Source organism: Rhipicephalus microplus, chromosome 1, assembly GCF_043290135.1.
Source record: "Rhipicephalus microplus isolate Deutch F79 chromosome 1, USDA_Rmic, whole genome shotgun sequence".
Classification (NCBI taxonomy): domain Eukaryota; kingdom Metazoa; phylum Arthropoda; class Arachnida; order Ixodida; family Ixodidae; genus Rhipicephalus; species Rhipicephalus microplus.
Genome location: NC_134700.1, coordinates 266,301,374 through 266,317,877, shown reverse-complemented (window position 1 = coordinate 266,317,877; position 16,504 = coordinate 266,301,374). Strand labels below are relative to the sequence as shown.

The window sequence follows — 16,504 nt, the reverse complement described above, 5'->3', positions numbered from 1 at the left end:
TTATAAGCGGTGTGTGTAGCATGAACACTGGCTTTTTTTTTTTCCCCTATTGCAGTTTCTTACGTCAACCAAAGAATACCTGATATAAAGGCCTGGATATTGTGCCGGCCTTCCTTGCTCCTATTTTTTTTTTTTTGGCACATCATTGAACTATTGTATTGATACAAAACGTATTTAATCAGTATTTGCAGTCTTGTTAATGAGTTAAGAGATCAAAGAGCAGAATCTGTTTAAAAGAAGTAGTGAAGGAGTATTATAAGATCAGAAAGAAGGAGAACTAAGGAAATAGCCATAAACAAGGCGTCTTTGCAGTTGACTCGTTGAAAGAAGACATCTATGTGTGGTGGCAGTACTATGTGATCTTTGGTGTGCATCATTGTCGTTAGGCCCCATGGAAATTCTGACAAAGCTGTGGCAGCTTGCAAGCACAGGGTTCATGCCTCAGGAATCCTCAACCTCTCTGAAACTTTTGTTTGTGATGCTTTGTTGAATGCTATGCTGTTCATCGCTTGTCACATTGAACAGAGTGCTTATGGTTATAGTTATACTAAACAGAAACAGGCTTGCGTTGCTGCCATTTTAATATTGTCTTTGTGCTGTTTTCAGTGCTGTTCCAAATTTTCGTGGTCCTGATGTGATGGGTGTTTTAATCCTGTTGCAGCCTAGCCATTTGGCTGATGCAGCCAACAAACCTGCTCCAGTACAGGCCGCATCAGAGTCACAGGAGCGGGAAATACTTAAAGTAATGACAGAACTTGAGCTGTGGAAGGAGCAGCAGGAGATTATGTTCAGAGCCCGGGTGAGTGTGTCGGCCTTGAACTTTCCCAGCCGTTCAAATGCTGCACATGTGAAGAGCACATGGCCGCCTCCCTCAGTTAGAATGCATTGGTAGGTCCGTTGGTTTGAAACATTTATAAATTATTGTTACGACTCATTCATCAGATGTACCTTGCTATTCTGATTGAGCTGGGTTGAGTGGAATATTTCACTTGAGTTACTGTTCCTGTGCAATTTTTTTTTTCAGTTTACATTCTTTAATAAATTCGTGTTCTGTTGTATTTTGTAGTAGTAATAATCAATTGCTAAAGGTTTATTAAAATCGCCACTTTCTTAACCTTGTTACTATGCTACCCACCAAAACAAAGTGCTACATTGAAACGTGAAACTCTAGACCTCCCTGGTTGCTTTATGATAGCTGGCCACAAAACAGTGAACAAAACACTTTCTCTGTCATATGATTTACTGCTTTCAGTTAAAAGAAAAGGAGGATGCCCATCTCCGTGCTCTTACAGAGGAGTGGAAGCGGCAGGATTTCGAGCGAGACACTGTTCTAAGGCGAAAGGCGAGTGTCCTGCAAAACTTCTTGAAAGTATTATTTAACACACAAGCCAGATCGATTGCCAGATCCAGCAATGGAGCTTGATAAGCAGTGCAGCCCTGTCATTGCGCTGCGTCAAAACAACAGCGAACACTCCCCGGGTTTGTTAATATGAGACATCCTCACTGTTGTGTAGCAATCTTTTTATAGTGCGGCCTTCGCAGGAGTTGGCTCACATCGAGTGAGAAGGCATCCTTCATGCTTCGTGTGTGGCTAGTTACACAAAGAAGAAATCTGACGAGAGGGGAAGATTAGAAAGTTGCTAAGTACGAGGTAGCCTTGTGCCGGGCACATTGAGATGTGTCTCCTGAAGCTGCATTTTTGTAAAAGGAAAAGCTTGTCATTAAACTGGGAGTTGGCAAAGCTATTGAAAAAACCAGAATAAATTTCTGAGAAAATGAAAGCTGTGCAGTTGCGAAAAGTCTGTACTTGTTCGGTGATCAAACACTAGGTGATTGCCTGCCGATAGTAGGTGTTCTAATACCTGAGGAAATCAAGAGGCTTATATATCAAAGAGCGAGACAGAATTATGCAACAGCAAAAAGCACAGGGACATAAAAATATATGGAAGGTCAAAGCTGATCAGGCCCGCAACATGGAGAGAGAATTACTTTTGTATGAAAAAGAAAGCCCTCCATTTACCTGGCAGTGGCCGAGGCTGCAAAAGAAATCAGTTCCCTTTGTAGCGTTGTTTTGTAGTGTTTCGGTATCTTAAAGGAATACTGATCACAACGTGTTAGGGCTTGGCAAGCTCTGAGGTTATGTCAGCCGTCTCCTTGCATAATAAAGTGTGCTGATTCATGCCTGTGCTCGGCCTGTGCAGGGAGAGAATGATGTGTGCTACGCACGATAGGCTGCTTCTGGAGAGATCTTTCTTTCCTGCACTTGCTGTTCTGGTTGCATCAACTTCCCACCTGAGCAGCGCTGAATGTTCGAAGCATCTCCCCCAAAAATTGATGATTCAAAAATTATTTGTTGGAATATTATTAATCAAAATAATAAAATAGTTGCTGGGGTTTCATCTCCCAGAAGGCCAAAACCACAACATGATTATAAAAGACACCGTAGTAAAGGGCTCCGAAAATTTTGGCAACCTGTAGATTCTCGACATGCACCTAAATCTTTAGAATATTGCCTCCATCGAAATGCAACCAGGATTCAATCGGAATCCTGTTACGTTCGGGTCACGCCTCACATCGGCTAAATGCCCGCAATACGGCCATTTGCTCCGTCCCTTTGAAGGAATGTTGCAGAGAAGGCAGAATAGGCAAAATAACCACACAGTAGGAATGGGACGCACTGGAATCTTCACAAGCTGCTCAATCTTACCCAATACTACGTGCATGGAGGCGGAAATGCTGTAGGCCCGTGTGCTCAGATTTGGTTGCACGTTAAAGAACCCCAGGTGGTCGAAATTTCCGGATCCCTCCACTACGGCGTCTCTCATAATCATATCGTGGTTTTGGGACGTTAAACCCCACATATCAATCAAATCAATACTACGTGCACATTACGGCACAACCTGAAGCTCAATTAATATTTTGAAAAGCAAATGCAATGGGTTTGTGCCGCATATAGTATGTAGATTTGCAATTTAGGCAAGTAGCATGGTTTACCTCATGTAATTTTCTCTTGCTTTTTTTCTATTGACAACAGATAAAAGAGAACAAGGAACTAGAGGAGAAGCTGAGGTCACACTTGAAAGAGATTGAGTCACGTGAAGAAGCCCATGCTCGGAGGGAAGCTCAGGTAGGATCAAGTCTTTCTCTGCTTGCTGTTTTTTTCACATCTTTTGTAAGTGCAAGACCCTAATCTTGTGAAACATTCGATTTCTAATGCTCTTTTTTATTGGAGGTTGCATGCTGTTTAAAGGTTGTCTGGAATGGTTCATTTTTGGTCATTGTGTGTTGTGATAAGAGGCCAGCTTGCTGAAGAAGAAAATGTATAATAGACTACTCTTTTTAAAACAATTGAGAATCGTCAAAATTTCCTCTCGTGTTAAACAATAAACTTTGCTTAGTGAAAGTCCTTCAAAGCTATTAAAAACTAGGCAAAGATTATAAAACTGTTCAGATTTGTTATATAGTTTGGCATGGTAGTGTATGCCATAAAAATTACCTAAGAAAAGAAAACATGAAGCAATGTGTCACCAGCTGCGTGTTGTCACCAAGCACCCTTCACTCATGTTATTAAGCATTAAAAGTACACATTCATGTGGTTTGAAATTGTGTTGAGTTTTCAGTTACAGTATGCCTTTAACTTAAATTGGGGCTTATTAAACATATAAGATGTCAGGATTTTCACGTTTCAGAGCAATCTGCATAATAACGACTTTTTTGTGTGTGTGACAGCCGGTTTGGCACTAATGTAACACAGTGTAGCGCTGGCTGCATCATAAGGATGTGCCTTTTAATGAGTTACTTGTCGACTGTCGCTTTTAAATACGAGGCATTTCATAATCGCACCCACTTGCGAATCCGGCCTTGGCGGCGACGACCCCACTGTGCATGCTCGCGTCTCATGCCCACTGTCACTCCCCCCCCCCCCCCCTTCCATCTTTCCTTGCAAGGCCGATGCAGGCAGCGTCTGCTAGTAAAAACCAACTGCTCGAGCTGCACAAACGTTCACCTATATGTAGGCACTGGATTGCACATCAGCATCCCACCACTCGTTGAAGGAAACGCTTCTCCTTCATTGAATAAATAAGAATAATAAAGATGAAATAACAATTAAGCATTCCCAAACCATAGGCAATGATGCAACATTCGCACTATATTCCCACCACTATGTGACGCATTTACTGGAGTTCCCTCCCGTGGGAAGATGCGGGCGGCTTTTTTTCTTACATAATGATCCAACCCGGCAATCAGGTATTCGTTTGCGTTTATGTATTGCCACTTCAATAGAGAGGCTAGAGGTTGCATGAGTGACGAGGCTTGCCTCTCTTGTTGCAAATTTACATCTAAAGAAGCACCAGCATTACACAAAAAAAGATAGCTTGTGTGACCTTGTGCAGCATATTATTAAGCTGAGATGAAAACGCCACATGATTTTTTCTTTCAAAACTGCTGTGCAACAACTAAGCAGCTAAGCAAATAAGTGACTTTCAGAATGAACAAGGTCAAAGCAGTGTCATGGAAGATTAACATATTTATGCAGCATTTTACTTTAGAACTAGTGTAGTACTGGCTTTCCAACTTGTCTATCTTCATTAAGAAAATATATGCTAGTACATTAAATAAACTGGCTTCTCGCTTTTCACCCAAGAGATATGTGGAAGCGTGAATTTATATAGAGCATTAGTCTGTTGAACCACACTGAGGCTAAGTTTGCACGTAGTTGGGTGTGGATCAGACACAATACTTCTACAGCTTGTGTGAATGCTTTTGCTCGGGAATAGAAGTTCAAAATATTACTTAAAAGTGTGAAATGCTGAAGTGTTTCTCTGATTATCTGTCACTGGTAGGTTGGCAGGCAAAAGGTAAATCTTACAGCAGACCTAATTGATTTGTTCTTAACCATTTACTGCCAATTGTCACGAATTCGCGACATACTAGAAAACTTCAAGCAAGTCACGGAATGCGTTTCACCTTTAATGCAGGTTGTCAAATACTCATGGGGATCTTAGCTTTCGAAATAAAAAAAAATCTAGTGCCGCCTCGTCTAGGCTATTATAGGCTAGAACCGATTGTTTTGTAGCTGATGGCGGAGAGTGCGCAGCACGTGCAACAGCTCTCACTTTTTCGTTCTTTCCTGCCAGGGTGACGCAAGTTCTGTCCTCAATCATGTTGTTTATTTGGTGTTTTTGCACCCAAGGAGTGGCACATGACATGATATGTAGTTCTGCAGTACGTGCTGTGTTGCGGGGTCCTCGCTTCTGCGGCATATGGAGAATTCGCGGCATGCATAAAAGTACGCATTAAAGTTGTATTTTAGGCTGCAGAATCATTTAAAGAATTCTATTTAAAGTTGGTAAATGGAAACAATTTTTTTCTTTTTGGCAGTTTCATAATTCAGGCGTTAAAAGGTTAACCAAATGCTAAATATCCATGGTAACCAGGAATGCAGTCGAAGCAAGCAGCTTTGTATGTCATCTGGTGTTTGACAATAAATTTGTGATCTGGTGCTGCTGTTTATTGATGCAGATTGATATCGAGTTCTAAGACAATGTGTACAAAATAATATTCGAGGAGATACTGACTGATACTTTGTACGGACACTTTCACAGTTTGAAAAGCAAAAGTCTGAGTTCCAGTTCATGAAGACACGCCTTCAGAAAGAAGCCAAAGAAACACTCAGACGCTCATTAGAGGAGTATGAGCACATGCTGAATATTGAGAAGTGAGTACAGACCTTTTTTTTTCTGTGTTGCTTGCTGCAATGTCAACAGGATCGTTGCGGTCATGGTGCGAAACCGCCACAGAGTTGGCAAAGTGTGTCGTAGCATACGCTTCTGGGCGCCCCTCGTGATCACAGTAGATACCACTGTTGTGGTTAAACGATTGCAAGAAAAGAAAGCCGCAAAACGCTTTTATGTAGTGCGCGGGCAGTCCTGGGATAGCTTGCAGAAGATAGTGCCATCAACCACCGAAGATGAGTGAAGTGCAATAACGAAGCTGTTTCAAACAGCATACGCGTATGTCAGTTGCAAAAGGCTCAGCAACCTAACTTCTTTTCTTGCATTACCGCAATTTTTGTTAATATCGAAAAAGATTTCATAAAATTTGCCCCGCATAATAAACGCACCCCAAACTTTGCTCCGATTGTTCGAGGAAAAAAGTGCGTACATTACTTAAGTAAATACGATATACTATAAATAACTGCATTCACTAGCTACCCTCGTAATGAGTAGCCCGTCTTCTTTGAAATCGAAAGCTACTGAATGTCTCTTTAAGCCGTGTGGTTTTATTTGTGAATAAAAAAGCTGAGAAGAATATTGAGACTTGGAGCAATGACAGGTTATTAAACATGGAATATGGCTAGCGCCAACGTTTCACCAAGTGCACTTGTCTTTGTTAAGGTGCCAATGAAGTTTGTCGGAATGTTTCAGCGACATCTCCTCCTCAATGAGCTCTCATTTATCTGTGTATTTTAATGAGCACAGCGGCACACTTACTTCCGGTGCAGAGCTGCCTGCCACTGTTAATAACTCCAAATTGTGTTGCGTCAGTCTGATGGCTGTACTTTTACTTGCTTTCATATAAGTAACACAATGTTTGGAGGTAAAATCGTCATGTGCAGCTTTCACATATATACTGAAGGGAAAACAGTCTTTCTAGTATTAGCAACCTTTTCAAAATATTAAAATGTGCATTCAACAAGAGAAGATTGTTCGCAAGCCAGAAACAACACACAAAAAAGAATACAGTTGGCGATGTGGCTTTGAGCTTCTCACACCAACTTGCTGTGATGCCTTAGGTATCGATAACACATTGTGGGGTCTAGATCACATTTTCTTATACAGAGAACATTTTCTCATAAGGGTGCGAGAGATTTAGCCAACGTAGCTGAAATGTGTTTAGAAAAATTAGTTTATGCCCAGCAGTTGCAATGGCCCTTCATCAGAAAATGCATCCAATAATTTCTCAGGTTCCAATAAAGCTCCTGTATTTCTTGTTATCTTAGATGTCATGCTGACATTCATATGGAAAGATGTCAGCGTGAAATTATTGTAAATACTTTACCTGCATTTTTTTCTTTTTGTAATGAATCTGTACTTGTGGAGTTAATGACAATGAACTGTTCAAAGAATTATTCATTGATCTAAACAGATTTGTGGTTTAACTTTAGTGTCTTATTAAAAAATATCACTTAAAATAGCTGATTGTAATACTTTTCGGAATGATTATGCATAAATTTTCATCTAGTATTTTTTCAGGAGCATAATTTGCTGAGCTATTTGGCAATAGCAGTAGCAGTGGGACTTTCTTGTGGCAAACAGTGGACAACATACTAAGCACAAAGAACAGAGAGCATAACACGAACGCTGTACTGGCTGTTTTTTTTTGTTTTTTTGTTGCATGTGAAAGATAAGATGTACGTTCAAAAACATCACTTACAGTTCAGTCTATATAATGTGAAATATGTCAAGCTGCTCGAGAACTTGAATTCTCACAAGTGCTCTATGTAGCCAGACTTTTCTTTCTGTTGTATTTTATGCAGAAAAAAAGTTCTTGAGCTGGAAGCTGAGAAGCATAAGTTGAAGAGACAGGTAAGATGTGATTTTGCTAACACCTAAATTGAGTGATGTCAAACAGAATAACATAAAACCAGATTAGGAAGGTTTTACTAGAGACTAAACTGGTAAATTTGTGTGAAGCACTGCCTGGTGTAAGCACACTTTTTAGGTGATAATCGCAGCTGTAGTGTTTCACGATAGAAAGGAAAGCAGCTTGTTGTTTTGCTGACCGAGATTCGTGAAATGGGTTTACTGCTGATAAAATAAAATCGCTAGTACACGAGCCAACACAACATTATTTGTTGCGGAAATGCTTTTTACTTTCACGCAGCAGCGATGCAGAACCTATTGCAGAAGCTCATTTTAACCATTTGACACAAATCTTTATTGAGAATACTTGTGCATAATTCTGGAGCTTAATTTCACTAACATAAGCGATTGCTTGTTTCTTTACTGGAGATGGCTGCACGGACTGCAATGCTGGTAAATGACCATATTGAGATGGCACATGCCTTTTGCTACAAACCCTAACTTTTGTACCTAAGTGTGGTAGATATTATAAAAAAACAGCAACGCACTACGAATTTTCATCTTCGCATAAATGGTGCCAAATCAAAGATTTTGTGGGCTTTGAAACAACTCCAGTGATTGTTACATTCACTTATGGAACCCTGGGCACTTTACTTTTTCCAGTCCATGATTGTCAAGAAAGCTGCTTTCTGTTTGCCTTTTCTTCGTTCGCAAGTTTATTGTGATGTTCCTTGCAGATTTCTGAACTGGAAGCCAAGCTTCAAGAGCGTGAAAGACAGTTTGAAGAATTGAAGACCAGTCAGAGAGACGCTTTCTCGCAGGAACTCAAAGTTCAGATCGACTACGAGAAGGCACTCACCGAGAAGGTAGACATGCCGATCTTCACTTGGCACGCATGGCAGGGCTCCTGTGAACAGACGAATGAATAATGTGCATGAGCTTCTGCAGCTTCGTGTATGAATGTGGACATGTTTATTTACAAAGAAATGTGTTAAAAGCCTGGCAGTCTGCTTATAAAATAAATACAATATTGTACATGTAGCTTTGTTTCAGAAGCCAAGGATTGGCCAATTGCGAGTACTTTTTTTAGTGTAACAGAATTCCTTAAGGACAGTAGAGGCCAAATAACAAACAAGACTACAAATTAATAGTCTTTATCAGATTATTATTTAAACATAATACATCCTGTCATAGTCTTTCTTGTGGCCATGATATTTACACACTTGACACTTTTAATCAGCTGTTTTAGATTGAAAAAGCCTTGAAAAAGCACTGTGAGTTATCGAAAATGAACTATTACCAACTAGCCCAGATTTCCCTTCTTGTTTTAGATACCACTCTATTGTCACTACAGAGATGCATAAAATGCCACTTTTGCGTGACTTCACGAAGTTAGTCTGTGTTACTGTCGTCAGTACGAATAACATATTCAAACTGGCAGCTTGAAGAAGTCACGCGAAAAGGTTGTAAGTGGTTACGTATTAGAAAAGGGGTCGTTCTGGGTCAACTGATCATTGCTTGGTTTTTAAATCAGAGTTCTGGGTACATCTGTTGCGCGTTTCCAGTTTCTTTCAGCTGAAATTATGACTGTAGAGCTCTCTTGTCAGTTTTTGCTACTCAATAACTGTTTACCTACATGGATTTAAGCAACAGCATTTTGTTTATGCCTCGCGTTTTGAAAAAGACCCCACAGAAGCAGTCTTCTCAAATATCCTTTTTGTAAAGTTTCTTGTGTTGTTGTTTTTTTCTTTTTCTTTTGGTTAAATTCGAAGCGTAGGAACATGAACTATTTTGCACAACTTTAATGCACTAATACCAGTTTGCTGGCTATTTGGTTCATATCCTTGAACAGGATCTTTAACACACGTTTCCATTTCTGTCTTGCAAGGTACAATTATTAAAGGAACTGCAAGAAGCACTTCGTCTGAAAGAACAGTACAGAGAAAAGTGTAATCAAGCTGAAAGCCAGCTTGCAGCTTACAAGCAACGTGTGAGGCAGACGCAACAGCAAGAACTACAAGATCGACATGATGAAGTTGAAAGGCTTTATCAACAAGCCAAGGCTCGTTATGAAAGGGGTTCTGCAGCCATGGCGACCTCTGAACATTCACAACCACTCAGGTGAAAATTCTTCTTTACTCCTTTTTCTCTTTTACAGAAGGGTCGTATTGGCAACAGAAACAACTTGCGGATGTCCTCGTGGTTGTTTGTTTTGGTGCCACTGCCACCTAGCTTACTCAATCTTTGCAACATTTAGATTCTGTTTTATAAAACGTGCATTCCACACCCTCCCCAGTGTTCGCTGTAAAATCTGAGTAAGCCCTTCTACCCAAGCACCCCTCTCCATTTTTAAAGTAATTTGAAGTATGTGCCTAACCCTTCCCACCATTTTCAGAGTTTCATTCGCTCCAGCGCTCAGCAGTGTCCCCTCTTAGGAGGCAGAATTTAGCACCTTTTTACTTTTGCTAATAACCACTACTACTATCCCCATCTATTCCCACAAAGAGGGCGAATAGAAAGAATGAATTCATGCGTTTTCAATAAAGTGTTTTATTAGGAGCACAGGTGTACATTCTTCATTATGAGCAACTCTGCCGCCGTCATGAATTTTGATCCATGACCAAGCAAGCGCTGTGCTCGATGGATACTGTGTGTGTTTCCAATAGAACACAAGGAGAAACACCTTGCCGGTGCTCGCCAGATTTTTCAGCAGTGTCAAAAAGATAGGGGAGGATTGTTGGACTCCATTGTTACTGGAGACGAAACATGGGTAATTCACTTAAACTCTGAAAACAAACAAAAAAGTTTAAAAAAATGGTGTCACTCAGGGTCAGAAGTCGCAAAAAAGTTCAAACAAACTCCTTCCACTGGCAAAGTCATGGCCAGTGTATTTTGAAGTCATAATAGTATACTGCTTGATCGATTTCATTGAACGTGGGACATCAACTGAGTTATTGTGCAACACTAATAAAACGAGGGTGAGCTATCCAGAGCCATCAGTGAAGACAGCTGACAGCCAGTGTAACGTTGCTTCATGATGCCTGGCCTCGCGTCTCCCATCAAACCCAGGACCTTTTGACAAACGTTGGGTGGACTGTCATGCCTCACTCCCAGTCCTGTCCGCACCTCGCGTCTGGCGATTATCACTTGTTCCCCTAGCTGAAGGAACACATGAGTGGCCAATGCTTCCGGGGTGACAATGAAGTCAAAGAAGAGGTAAAACGCTTCCCCAACAGTTTAGCAGTGGAGTGATGACAGTGGGTTACTTAAATTGGAGTGCCATCAACAAAAATGCATGGAAAAAGATGGCAATTGTGTCAAAAAAATCTTTCCAACAATATACATTTCTATGAGAATAAATAATGCTGATTTGTAACGTTGATGTGAATTTTGTTTCTGCTTCAACCTTTGTAGCGGAAAGCCATTTTTCTCCAGCACTTCTCTGGATCAATGGCTGCCAACCGCTCAGTAACACATGTTCAAATTTGTTTCATGCAGCGCACCAGACGAAGGGGCCTCATTTACGACGCCAGAGAAAACGTCGCCAACGCACTACGCGCCAACTGTGGAGGCCATGCGAGAAAGGTTGGGAGGATCACAGCTCTCGGGTGCATCTTTTCAACCTTCAAGGCACGACGCTAGCTCACCCGTTGTATTGGAACAGTCGCCACCGGGTGCCTCTGCTGCCTCTACTTCGTCCTGGATGGAGCATATGCGAAGGCTCATTGAAGAGCGAGACACCCTACTCAAATCTGGCGTCTATAGCAAGGAGGACGTAATTATTGTTGAGTTGAATAGACGTATTGCTGACATTGTCAGGAAGCATGTGTGAGCTGCTGAAGGTCAGCAAAAAAAGTTGATAGGTATACTATTCCTATTAGTTGTATATATAACAGAAAAAAATAGGTGAGGGGGGGGGAGGAATAGAAGGATTTATTTCAGTAGGGTTGAGAGCTGGGCTAGTTGGTAAGACATCATTTAACCATATGGTGTAGTAGCGCACATTCACAGGGACGAAGAGGACAAGAGGACGAAGAGTGTCCTGTTTTCTTGTCCTCCTCGTCCCCGTGAATGTGCGCTACTACACCATATGGTTAAAAGAAGGATTTATGTACGCGTGTATGATTTACAGGCACAAGCAATCTTGTTGTTTGAAAATGCATATTGTTTTTGTGCACAAGTTGCTCTTATTGCAAGCAGTAGATCTTACTTTACTATGCAAATAAGCAGATAGTCTAGTAGCGCTGAGGGCGATGCTTGAAGAAATGGAGAAACCAGCTTAAGGAGACGTTCACAAGAGGAGAGGACGACACATACACGCTGGATGTGTGTCGTCTTCTCCTCTTGCGAACGTGTCCTTAAGCTGGTTTCTTTGTTTCTTCAAGTATGTAACAACAGGCCCAGCAACATATTCTCCGGCAATGCTTGCTTTGACTTGCGGTGGTCATAGATATTGCGGAACTACAGTAGGCTCGTCAAATTAAACATGAGGAGACCAGGAAAATGTGTTCAGTTTAACAAGAGTTCCGTTTATTGAGAGACATACAGGGCTGTAGAATTCAGGTACGAAACCAATCGTGCTGGAGACAGTTGTCATATTTAAGCAGCAGTTTCGTTTAATAGAGTTTTATTTACTGAGAGTCTGCAGCAACTAAAGACTGAAAGTAGTTGTTGTGAAACTAAGCTTGTCGCAGGCCCTTTGTTAAACTCTCAAGCTCTGCTTTTTAAACACATGCTACTAGGGGTTGATGACTTTAATCATACCATGATACTTGTTTGCATTTTTAAAGGGACACTAAAGTCAAATAACAATTTCTGTCTGAGTGAAAGCTCAATGTATGACAGTACCTAGAACGATAATGCCATCAACAGCAGTGCCCTACTTACTGGGAAGTTAATGTGAATGCACGAGAACACATGTGCCACAAGCAGGACATTCGCAAAATGATCCCAATGACGTCAGAGTTACTTCCTGCAATAAATCACGAGTAATCGAACTAGCTACACTAAATAAAGAACCTACCATGCATCAACAGATGTAATAAAATGCTGCTTGTTCGTTTCTGTTTGATTCATGAGAAAAATACCACCGGACATCACTATGGGGAATAGCATGAGTGGTTCAAAAGTTCAATTTCCGCCTGGTTACACTGGACAGGTCATGCCATCTAGCGGGGCCCAGTTCAATCAAGCACGCCTGCCATCTTGGAGCCAATGACAAGAAATTGTTCAATGGCTGTTGTTGCTGTTGTGGCTCCCGCTACTGTCGCTCTGCTGATACTAGTGTCAGGGGCCACGCAGTAAAGCCGGGCGACGTTGTGCACGCCAACAGTGGTGTGAAAGTTTCCCCTTGAGACGGGTGATTTGAAGTGTGCTAATGCGATGTGGACCATTAAAACGTTATTTCCTTTCAAAATAAGGACTTCCTTGGCACAAAAGCAGCGCTACAAGGTTTCTGGACCTCTAATAGACTAGTGTCCCTTTAAATTAAATCCTATAAGGTGTTCTCAATATAAGATGATGCCAATATTTAAAAGTTTTGCGTTTTGATGCCACTCAATATCGCAACAGTTCTTTAGTCGTACGAAACTATTTTTCATTGCTATGATTTTCAAAGCATAACATTGTGCTATTATGCTATGACGCGTATTCTGGGTTGTTTTGGCTAAATATTACTGCTTAGTGCTAGAAACAAAACACCTGTATTACTGCTGTCTGAAAGGCTTTTTTGTTCTTTATAATGTCCTTCTAGAGGGCTTCATTTCACAGTTTTCATTATTAATTAAACATGAGATGATCGTACACATAAACAACTAGACTTAAAGGGACACTAAAGGCAACTATCAAGTCGACGTTGATTGTTGAAATGGCAGTCCTGAAACCTCGTAGTGTTACTTATGTGCCAAGGAAGGGCCTATTATGAAATAAAATCACGTTTTAGTGCTCTGCATTGGGTTAGCGCACTTCAAATTAACCCAAACTTCTTTTCTTCAATTCTGTGCTGACAGGCTGTGTGAGGAGATTGTTCGCTTGAAGCTTCATTGTTTACTTGGTTGAAAACATGAATTTGTTTGATGCAGCGGAGAGCATGGTGCTCTGTTATGAAAAGCAAGATGTGCAAGTCAAGGACTGTTTAGCAAAGAATGCGGGCATCTTGACATTTATGCTACAAAAACTGACGAATGAAATTAAGTGCAAGTGAACTGCACCTAGTGGTTCTGTTATGTATAAAAATTATGTATAAAAATGTTGGTTGTACAATCGATACTCAAGAGTGTCAAGGTTGTATGTGTCGTGGTGCACGAAAAATGAGTCCTGCACAAGTGTGGCTAAGATGATTTTAACCTTTAATACATAAATACATAATTAGGAGAGTATTTAGATTTACTGTAAAATAGAAGTTGAATAAGTTGATTGTGCAAGTTATTTACCTTGTTTTGTTGTTGATGCAAACAGACTTGTGCCAAGCAAAACGATGAGTGCCTCATAAGTGAAAATTATGATTGTAAATATTAATCTAAGAGGGATGGTTTTACCTCATTATATGTGTGTATAGAGAACAGAGATACTCAAATTTGCTCACTTATGGAGCCGCTGTGTCACATCTTAAGCTTTTCGAAACCAATGGCATGATGCATTGTTATTTATGTGTGTCACTTCAGGTTTGTAACTGCTCAAATTTAATACGGTATAACGTTGAGAATACTGTTTTGTCCAAGCAATGTTGTATTATGGTGTCAGTGAATTATCTTTTTCTGTCCTCTATAAAAGACAAATATGTTGATGCATACAGAATATTCTCTATTAATGCAAGTTATTTTGTCTGACATTGTGTTGTCAGCGGCATGTATATAAGTAAGGTCACACACCATCTTTCTCTGTGCATGTTCGGGTGCTGTACGAGTGTGTGATGTAATTTATATATATATAAAAAAAGAATGTTTTCAACCATGCTTAGACCAAGGCCTTGTTCAGATTTGCATTATTTCAAGTGAGTGTGACTTCCTTTGTCTGCAGTAAATGTGTGCATATAAAAGTTAAATTGCATTGCACACTTATATTTACCATAATTGGTAAATTGGTGGATGTAAAGCTGAATGCCAACACACAGCAGATGTCCTTAGTAGGCAATCCAAGTATTATCAACTCTGTATTAAATTTTTCTTGCTGTAGCGTTGTCCACAAAATTTGAAATTTATATTTCAAAGGAGAACTGCTGAAACATGGAGGTACACCGAATGTGCTCGCTCTGAAAATTGAACTTTACTGAGGTGCTTGTCCACTTCAAAAAGGACGAATCACTGTTGTAAGCGAACTTCACGTGTAAAGAGTCATGATATAAATGGAAGTTATTGAATGCATTTAACGTACAGCAATAAATGCTCATTTCAACAGTTGTGTCTATCTCGTCCTCTTCTCTGTGCCTTGCATCATTACTTTTCACACAACAATCGCGTGTTCGAGCTTTTCAGATAGGTAGCAAGCATGGGCCTACATTAGCCCACTATAGCAGTAATGTATAAAAATATCTGTAGCATGTGAAACAGAGTAAATATATGCACTACATGCGAAAACGTTTACTGAGCATGGTATCTCTGAACAGAGTGGTTTATTGTGATTTACGAAAAAATACAACTATGTGAATTTTGGATTATTAGGGGCAAAAAGTTATGGAGTTGCCTTCTATTGGGCGCACCTGTCTTGCGCGCTATAGGTAGGTTAACGGTGGTGCAATCATGTTTGGCTGTCGGCGCTCTCCGAAAACACGTGGAAACCATCTTAGCATTTCTGTGACTGCTTTGAAAATGAGGGAAGTTTTACAACAAGAAGTACAGAATCATTTGCTATTGCTATTTACAGAATATGTACAGTGAGTACACTCATCGCGTGGAGGCTGTGATGGGATATCCATGAATAAGCTTTTTGCTTGAAACCGAGGCAATTGTTGAAGGGTAACAATGTCAAATACTTGCATCGGTCTGTTAATATAAGTGGTTGATTGATTGATGGGGTTTAATATCCCAAAACCACCATATGATTATGAGAGACGCCGTAGTGGAGGGCTCTTGAAATTTCGACCACCTGGGGTTCTTTAACGTGCACCCAAACCTGAGCACACGGGCCTACAACATTTCCGCCTCCATCGGAAATGTAGCTGCCGCAGCCGGGATTCGATCCCGCGACCTGCGGGTCAGCAGCCGAGTACCTTAGCCACTAGACCACCATGGCGGGGCTGTTTATATAAGTGGGGCATGACAAATTGACACCTCAGTCAAGGAAACTGGGTAGGCCCTGTATGTCCCATGCATTTTAGGTCATTTTGAGGTACTGTTTTCTTGGTGAATAAAAGGAATGTTCTCTAATCCATGCATCTTTTTCTTCCAAAATTTTCGCTCTTTTTTAACTGAAGCAAGTTTATTTAAATCAGACTATGAAAATTTTTGCAAATTTTTAACCACAAGGACCTAAATGTTATGTTAATTGGCATGAAAATTTGTAACACAAAACAGTTCCTATTCTGCTTCATTAGCTGTACGCACTCATGCAGAATATAAAAACAAAGAATGAATTGGCTATCTTAAAGAGCAAAAAAAGTAATGGTACTTAAGTAATAATAAACATGGTTTTGAGATAACAGAGTTTAACATTGGAAAATGGCTGAAAAGCAATCACACTTTGTCATAAATGCCGTTCAACTATTTTATTTAGTAGCTAAAAGCTTGTTAATCATTCCAAAAGTCTATTTTTCACTTTAGAGCCTCTCATAATTCTTGCCGTGCTTCTTTTCTGAGCTGTCATGCAGCTCTATCTGCAGCGTATCATCCAGTGCAGTCGCCATTTTCCAGCAAACCGACTGTAGTGTGGCCAGGTTTGAATCCTAACTATAGCATAATTTAGTTGCGTGAGATACTACGGTC

General features: G+C 40.5%; 1 protein-coding gene across 1 annotated transcript in view; it reads left to right on the top strand.

Annotated features, from left to right (window-relative positions):
• Nucleotides 1–14,980, top strand: part of LOC119164900 (centrosomal protein of 120 kDa) — a 32,394-nt gene extending 17,414 nt beyond the window's left edge. Inside the window, exons 13-20 of the mRNA XM_075894171.1 lie at nt 662–799; nt 1,253–1,342; nt 3,035–3,127; nt 5,607–5,719; nt 7,541–7,589; nt 8,324–8,452; nt 9,475–9,707; nt 11,085–14,980. Coding sequence (XP_075750286.1) covers nt 662–799; nt 1,253–1,342; nt 3,035–3,127; nt 5,607–5,719; nt 7,541–7,589; nt 8,324–8,452; nt 9,475–9,707; nt 11,085–11,418 — 1,179 coding nt within the window. The 3' untranslated portion in view covers nt 11,419–14,980. The remainder of the gene's footprint in view (nt 1–661; nt 800–1,252; nt 1,343–3,034; nt 3,128–5,606; nt 5,720–7,540; nt 7,590–8,323; nt 8,453–9,474; nt 9,708–11,084) is intronic.
• The last annotated feature ends 1,524 nt before the right edge of the window (nt 14,981–16,504 follow it).